This window comes from Eschscholzia californica, unplaced genomic scaffold (genome assembly GCF_041429995.1).
Source record: "Eschscholzia californica isolate CP2 unplaced genomic scaffold, dmEscCali1.0.p SCAF_2, whole genome shotgun sequence".
Classification (NCBI taxonomy): Eukaryota; Viridiplantae; Streptophyta; class Magnoliopsida; order Ranunculales; family Papaveraceae; genus Eschscholzia; species Eschscholzia californica.
Genome location: NW_028238309.1, coordinates 59,809,875 through 59,817,765, shown reverse-complemented (window position 1 = coordinate 59,817,765; position 7,891 = coordinate 59,809,875). Strand labels below are relative to the sequence as shown.

General features: G+C 32.7%; 1 protein-coding gene across 1 annotated transcript; it reads right to left on the bottom strand.

Annotated features, from left to right (window-relative positions):
- Positions 1-707: 707 nt before the first annotated feature.
- Positions 708-3,116, bottom strand: LOC147559743 (F-box/LRR-repeat protein 12-like). Its single transcript, XM_086661654.1, has 3 exons — positions 3,035-3,116; positions 2,836-2,921; positions 708-1,780 (listed from the first exon to the last, which is right to left on the bottom strand). The coding sequence occupies exons 1-3, from the start codon at positions 3,090-3,092 to the stop codon at positions 941-943; spliced, it is 984 nt and encodes a 327-aa protein (XP_086517780.1). The 5' UTR covers positions 3,093-3,116; the 3' UTR covers positions 708-940.
- Between the last annotated feature and the right edge of the window lie 4,775 nt (positions 3,117-7,891).

The window sequence follows — 7,891 nt, the reverse complement described above, 5'->3', positions numbered from 1 at the left end:
TGGGGAGAAATAGGGTACCGAGAATATACCTGAGAGGGAGTCATGTCAACTAGTATAGCATCACGCATGATTGAGTCCATCAACCTGTAACCCTGAGGACCACACTTCGAGCTAGAATCTAATGAAATGGTTGGAGCAACCCCTCCCGTAAGCGAATCCGTCAGAGAATGCATGGGAACCGGAGTAATACCTGCCAAAGAACGAGGACCCATACCTAGAGGAGTGGCAGGAGTAGCACTGGAGTAATATCAGCCGCTCGGGTTAAGCCTATAATATCAGTAATTTCCTCTTTGGAGAGAGAACTATAGATGATCGAAAAAATAAGGCGATCTGTAGTTCACCAAGATTCATAGAGAGGATTAACAATTAACGACCTGTAGTGGAAGCAAGTGTGGGTTCCGGTGGAGGGACCGTATTATCAAGATGATGAACCAGACGTTGACTTTCCAATAAAGATAAAACCCGAGGACGCCATAGCAAAAAAATTTATGAATCAAGTTTTAAGTTGATCATAGAGCTAAGATGCGGATAAGATATCATAGTTGGTGTCGAGGGAGATAAAATAGCACTTGAAATAGAAGAACCGGGTGAAGATTCCATAGCAAACAAACTTAACAATAGAATAATGATCTCGGTTGGAGACAACCGGAAAAAAATAACAAGGATCGAACTCGTTAGGGAACGGCTCTAGATACCATAAAAGAATATGAATAGGTTTTGTGTGAGGAAAACCATTAACCTCCCTTGTATATTTATATTGTTAATAGTTTACATAAATATGTAATTGACATAAATAGCTATACATAAGAGAGGAAAGAAAATACATAAGAGAATAAAGAAAATACATAAGGTAGAAAATAGTATATACAATATATTGGAAAGAATCAAGTCCAATCTCATCCAAAATCTTTAGTCAATTATTTCCCGAATCTGATTATTATTACCATATTACTCGACAAGATCGAAGATTAAGAACTTGGAGGTTCTCTTCGAACCCCGTTCCTATTTTCATCAGTCCATTCCTAAAAATGCACCAACTTAGAGCTGCAAGATTCAGAGATTTGAGCCCACCACCATTAACAATGTTTGATATGCCATCTGGTTCAAGTTTACATGATTCAGCCTCAACAATAGCTAGGGTTTCTGAACACCCGCTGAAGCCATCACCATATACCTTTCTGCAATGTGAGATATTGACTTCACGAAGCTGACGACAGCGTTGTGAGAAAAAGTGTATTCCGTGGTCGGTAATGTCTTTACAGTGTGAGAGGTTCACATCTTCTAAGGCTGGACAAGATGTAGCCAATGACTCAACACTAATGTCTGTAATGTGGCACTTGTACAGACTTATGGATTTCAAACCAGAGCATCCAGAAGCCATAATCTCAATTCCGTCATCGGAAATGAGAAAACAACAATCTAGATTTAGTTTTTCAAGTGTTGATTCGATTGACTGCAAGCAGGCTACGCCTAAGTTTGTTAACATGATGCAACCAGATAGAGACACAGATTTAAGGTTCGGAAAACGACTCACTATTTTAACGACATGGAAAGAGTTAGCCACGAAAGGTCTTGGTGGTAGTGAAATGCTGCAACTTGAAATTATCGAACTCTTGAGATCTAGCGATTGACGAGAAACGTTATGAATCTCAAACCACCTCTTGCAAGTGAGACCAAAAGAATTCCGCTCTTCTTCAATTTCAATTCGTTTGAGAATATCAAAAAGGTTATCATCTTGGAGTTCCATGATTGAAGCTTGGTAACCTTTCCCAAAGTCGAGCTACAAGAAAAATACCTTATAATTAAAAAGAATCGCGGATATCACATGGAAACACCAAATTAAGCCCAATGTGAAAGTTTTCCTAGAGAGTCACTTCAAGAAGCCTTCTTTATTTGATAGATTTATTTACAGTATATCTTTTCTATGCGGATAGGAAGAAAAAAACAAAAAAGGAACGACATTGAGATGTATTTTTATTGGCCAATCATAACTGCTTCATAAGATCTATAATAGTCTTCTCAACAAAAAAAAAAAAAAAGATCTGTAATAGTCTCAAAAGGTTCAATTTACATACAGTATTTGACATTTTGAATAAGAGTCAAGAATCTTACGAAAATTAACATTCTGACATAGAAGATGCATAATAGATAATAGACATTCTACAAAAGCACTTCGCAACTAATGTACTAAAGATGCATAATAGATAATAGACATTCACTTTTAAGAATTTGAATATTTGAATTACCATAAAGACGGGGAGAGAGAAACAATAGAAAGAGCAAAAAAAAAGAATTAAGAGAGATACAACTAACCCTAGTAGAGCTTGGACGAAAAAGAAAAAATGAGTCTTCTGGATATTTCGTAAAAAATATAGGGCAAAACGGAAAAAATGACGACTAACTATTTAGACAAGCAAAAAAAATAATTCTATTCTTTGAATCAAAAGAAAAGACCAGTCAAGTTGCAAATAACGTTATATAGTAGTTATACAGTTTAAATCTGACTCATCTGAGTCGATTTTATCTGAATTTAAGTCATTTAGGTCAAAACTTATAATGCCAATGGTCAAAGTAGTCATTTCAGATCTATGAGTTCTTAGTATAGATGACTTATTTTATGTCTGACACGAATATAACAAAACCAATCTCACTGAATCACGAGTCAAATAAAAGTACAAAAAAATGTCTGATGTCCAACCTTAATAAATTCAAATATCAAACACAAACACCTCTTTCATCTTCACAATTAAGAAAATTACTGGCAGCATAACTCTCCTCTAAAAAGATAAAAACTCAAAATAAATACTCTGAACTATAGTGAGAGATATTAGTTACCATTTCGAGCCAATCAGTTTTCCCATTCCACACATTCCTAGATTGTTTCACTTGACCAACATCACTGTTGGCATGACATTTCCATTCTATAAAAAATGTGAAAGAAATTTTAGAAGGAATTTAGATCAAAACATATATTAGAATAAAATTCATTCAAAAGAAAATACATCGAAGAAAAATCAAAATCAGAGAAACTTGCCATCTTGTAACCACTTGGCCTCCTCTTTTTGTCTCTCAAACCATGGTATATGTATCATTTTGGATAGAGAATTTTTTTTTATGATGGCAGAGAAAGTGCTTATATTGTAGCTTTTTATATAGACTTGACGCCCATGGTTATCTCTCCAAACTACGGCGATGAGCCCCTAGTTTTGAAAACCATGGTTTTCAAGAAATATCTCTCGCGTTTGACATGGCTCCTTAGATTCTAGTTTCTAGAAATACCTCTCTTACTCAATGTGCCTATATTTTTATAAAATATTATTCATGTCACGTGACCCCAAGCATGTAGTTTCTAAAACACAATTTTTCAATCCTTGTGGTTGGAGGATCTTACTTAATGGAAAACTCTTCCGTTAAATTTTTTTATTTTGCTAAAATGTAAACTCTTCGTCTCATTCTAATTTTCATTAACCCAAAAAATGAAGTTAATATGTGCACTGATAAAACAAGATATTATATTCTTTTGCGAAAGAGATACGGGTAAGTTCGTTATAATGTGAAAGAGACATGACCTTTTCTTAATTAGGATTAGGGTCATAAATATTATAAGCCAATTAACTCCAACTTATAGCTGTGAGTGAATTCCCCAAATATTAACCCCCAATTAACTCCATGCCCCTTTCACAGATTTATTAAAAGTAATGCAGTTTTTGCATAACCTTAAAGTTATCCCGGCCGGCCGGCCCATTTCTCGAATTAACTGCAAATTATTTATACAAAGCCGAAGGTGTGAGAGTTCAAAATGAACAACTTAAACAAGAAGAGCGTGAGCAAGTATTGTTAGAATATATGAGTGTTAGAATATTTAGTACCACATTGCCCAATAGATAAAACTTCTCTCCTATGTAACTCCTTGTAAAGACTTATGTAATAGCTTAGGAAATTAATACAAATCATTACAATTTCTCTTTTCTTACAAGTATATATCATAGGGAGGACGAAGAAGAGACTGTTAGCAAAGCGTAAGAAAGTAAATGAGCTAGAGTGAAGGAGTGTCGTTAGAATTGAGTGACTAAAGAAGAGAGCCCAACCATTTACAACTGAAATTTTCATATTAGTCTGAACTCACTAAGAATGGAGATGTCAATGTCTTATTCGTCTCCAAGTTTTAATTCAAACGCAAATGTTTCAATATCGAATATCTCTATCTTTATATTAGAAAAGTTAGATGGAGCAAATTACTTCTGTAGAAAGCTCAAACGGAACTATTTTCGTTAGTACCGACCTTCACTCGTCTATATCTTCAGATGTTTTAGGATTCGCTATTGCTAGAGAGATTTGAAAATTCTTAGATGTGATGTACATAGAAGACAATATTAATCTTAGATCTCCTCATTACGAGAACAACTTCGTAACACTAAAAAGGGAGATTCAACAGTCAGTGATTAGCCAACAACCCTTGGCTCAAGTGGTAAGAGGTAAGTCTTCCAACTTAAAGGTCAAGGGTTCGAGGCACACGCTTACCAATTCAAAAAAAAAAAAAACAGTCAGTGATTATCTTAGAAAGATAAAACTATCTCAGATGCACATGTTGTAGTCAATGACAAAATTCCAGAGAAGGAATTATGTAGAATAGCCTTGAAAGGCTAAGGAAAATAATACAATCATCTCATCATAACCAACACATTCACCCTCAACAAAAAAAACAACACATCCAAGTTAATGAGGAGTGTTTATAAAGCAATACATTTATGGATCCATGGGTATATAGCCCAAAATAATGTTCAAAAAGAGTTTATGGTCCAATCTTCTCAAAAAATAAGTTTTTAGTCCTTTTGCACTATGGACCAAAAACCCTTAGTATATTAAACAATATACCGTCCTTGTCCCAAACTGAATTCCCGCGATTTTTTTTAATGCGGGGCCAGACGAAATTTTAAACGACATTTTGTACCATGATTTTTGGTTTTAAAAAGGAAACGAAATCATCGATTTTCTCTCTCATCGAATCTGTTTTGAACATGAAATCAATTTGCATGATTGGAGGAAATTAAATAGGAAATAGCGGATATTTTGAAATCAATTTTCTCTTTATAGATTTGGAAACCAAATCAATTTTCTCTCTTTACAGATTTGGAAACCAAACCAATTTTCTCTCTCTTACTATGTAACTTTTTTTCGATTCAAATCAATTTTCTCTCTTTACAGATTTGGAAATCAAACCAATTTTCTCTCTCTTACTATGTAACTTTTTTTCGATTCAAATCAATTTTCTTTCACTTAACTTTCAGATTTGAAAAGAGAATATTTTCTGGGGTCAATTAAGCGTGATTTGGGGGTTAATGTACAAAATTTATATATCACTTTTTCTCACTTAACTTTAAGATTTGAGAAAGTATATTTTTCTGGGAACATTACAACAACATTTGTTTTCGTTTTTACTCATACATAACCACACAACGAATACAAAATTATGAAACATGTTAGTAAATTATGTGAGGCAACCATCATTTGTCATGTATACAACGAAATTTATCAAATGCATATGCGTCATGTTCAATAAATTACACATAATTTCTATTAAATTACACATCGTTTACATAATTTACAAAAAAAACGTACAAATCTTCTCTAGTTCAGAAATGGTGCTCATTCATGTACTCTCCATTTGCAGTCTTGAACATTGCAAACAGCAGTTACACGTTTTAAATCATTTTTGATGAATTTGAAATCATCCCCTGTGTCTATACTATATTGTCGATGAGCATATCGAATGCTTTTGCATCACCAGGAAACAACTGATCAATTTCAATAAATATTTTATCCCAGTGATCAGATTTTGGTTTCGTGGTCTTACTTAATTGGATGATTCTGTAGGAAATTCCATAAGTAAAAGCAAAACTACAAAAAAAACATATACATTTGTCAACAAAACATATAATTTACTAGAAGCGACATGTATAATGGAGCAAATTATGCATATTGTTTGTTAAACTTCATAATGTGTTGGGAGACAAATAGAACTTTAGCTTGAATCACAAGGTCACTGTTATGTGAAAAAATATGTATAATGTGTAATAAATTACATATAATTTTTGGAACATTACGCAATGTTTACATTCTGTTACAGTATAATTGTACGAATCTTCAGCGGTTCAAATGTGTAAAGCGCGATAAAGTACATATAATTATTTGCACAATACACATTGTTTACATTCTGTTACAGTAACATCGTACGGAATCTTCTATGGTACAAACGTGTGATGATCAATAAATGCACATACTTTCATGCAAATTACACATCGTTTACATTTTGTTACAAAAAAACATACGGAATCTTCTCTGATACAAAATTGTGATGTTCAATAAAGTACACATAATTTCGTATAAATTACACATCGTTTACATTCTGTTACGAAAAACGTACATAATCTTCTCTGGATAAAAAATGGCATCGTTACCGGATCTGATATCAAGAGATGTTTTACACATCAAGATATGTAACTTAAATCTAATGAAAAATAAAATAATACACGGATACAAACATAACATAATCGAAGATAATGAATTAGTAAACAAGGATTTAACATTAACATCATAAATCGGTTATGAAGATCTTATAGAGAGAAAATCCTGAATAATGATGAATATTTGAGAAAATGATACAGAGATGAAATCGATTATAATGAAAATCATAAATATCTTTAAAGATGATGATGAAAAACATTAAAAAGAAATATTAAACTTGTTATTTTAACCTAAGAAGCAATTGTTGATATTAACAATGGTTCAAACCTGAATCTTTGATGATGGAAATCGAAATAAACGATGGAGGTTTCAGCTGCTCTAATGAAGATGAAGAAGATTTCTGAGAGTCAAAAATGATGGTTGATTAGATGATTCAGTTTTAGAGAGAGAAAAGAAACAGGTTTCCGTTATGGGGGATAATGAAGATAATGGTTACTTTGAATAGAAACGTGATTGGAGAGAGAAGGTGGGAGATAAAAATGGAAAAAGATATTTGGGGATTTCGAAGGTAAATCAATTTTTATATATAATGAAGGTTGGTTTAGGTATTATGATATAATATGTATTCTAGGGATTTGTGTTTTCTCTCTAGATGTATACAAATGGAATAGATATCCATTTACATTAATATTTGGGTTTAGAAACCCTTTAAAGGATTAAAGAGGACTAAATGTATGTTTAGGGCCTGTTTTTTGGACTATAAGCCCAAAAATTATACATTTATTACCAAGAAGAATTTTCAAGCATTTCTTTCCAGGACTACGGATTCGTCCCTTCTTGCTCAAACATGAATGTAGTCCATTCGGGGCTCAAGAGACTTCTTATTTTCTTTGCGTTTTTAAAATCGACTTTTATCCTCTATTCGGTCCTCCCTTTTACTTAACCTTTTTATTCCTCAATTTTTTCACTCGATCTGACTTTTTTTTTTTAATTAGATTTGTCTTTTTGGAACTCTTACTCCAAACTAAAACATATCTATTTTGTGAAACTCATATTAAGTATAAAAAAAATGAGATTTGTTAAATTGAATAAATTTTCTTCTCTCTAAATTTTCTATTTTGAGACATTCTTTTATAAGATTGAATAAATTGGAATTCACAAAGGTTGGTATTGAAGGAAGATGAAAATTTTGAATGATTAAAACCTAGGTAATTAAGAGAGAATATGTGGGGGACATGTAAATTTAATAACGAGATACAACATACAATAGTTAAGATTAGATGAGAGATATTGGATGGTGGAGGTTTCTAAATAATTTTGTCCAAGACACTTTCTAACTAAGCATCTAGGAACATTTATTTTGTCCTAGTCACATTGATCTGATTTGTAATATAGATTGAAAGTCTTCAGTTTTTTTTTTTCACAA

What these genes read in the sequence shown, in the direction of transcription:
- LOC147559743 (XM_086661654.1), bottom strand. Translation starts at nt 3,092, where the DNA reads ATGATACATATACCATGGTTTGAGAGACAAAAAGAGGAGGCCAAGTGG. An exon ending in GGCCAAGTGGTTACAAGATG is followed by an intron (nt 2,922 to 3,034) that starts GCAAGTTTCTCT and finishes CATTTTTTATAG; the next exon opens with AATGGAAATGTCATGCCAAC. An exon ending in AAACTGATTGGCTCGAAATG is followed by an intron (nt 1,781 to 2,835) that starts GTAACTAATATC and finishes TTTTTCTTGTAG; the next exon opens with CTCGACTTTGGGAAAGGTTA.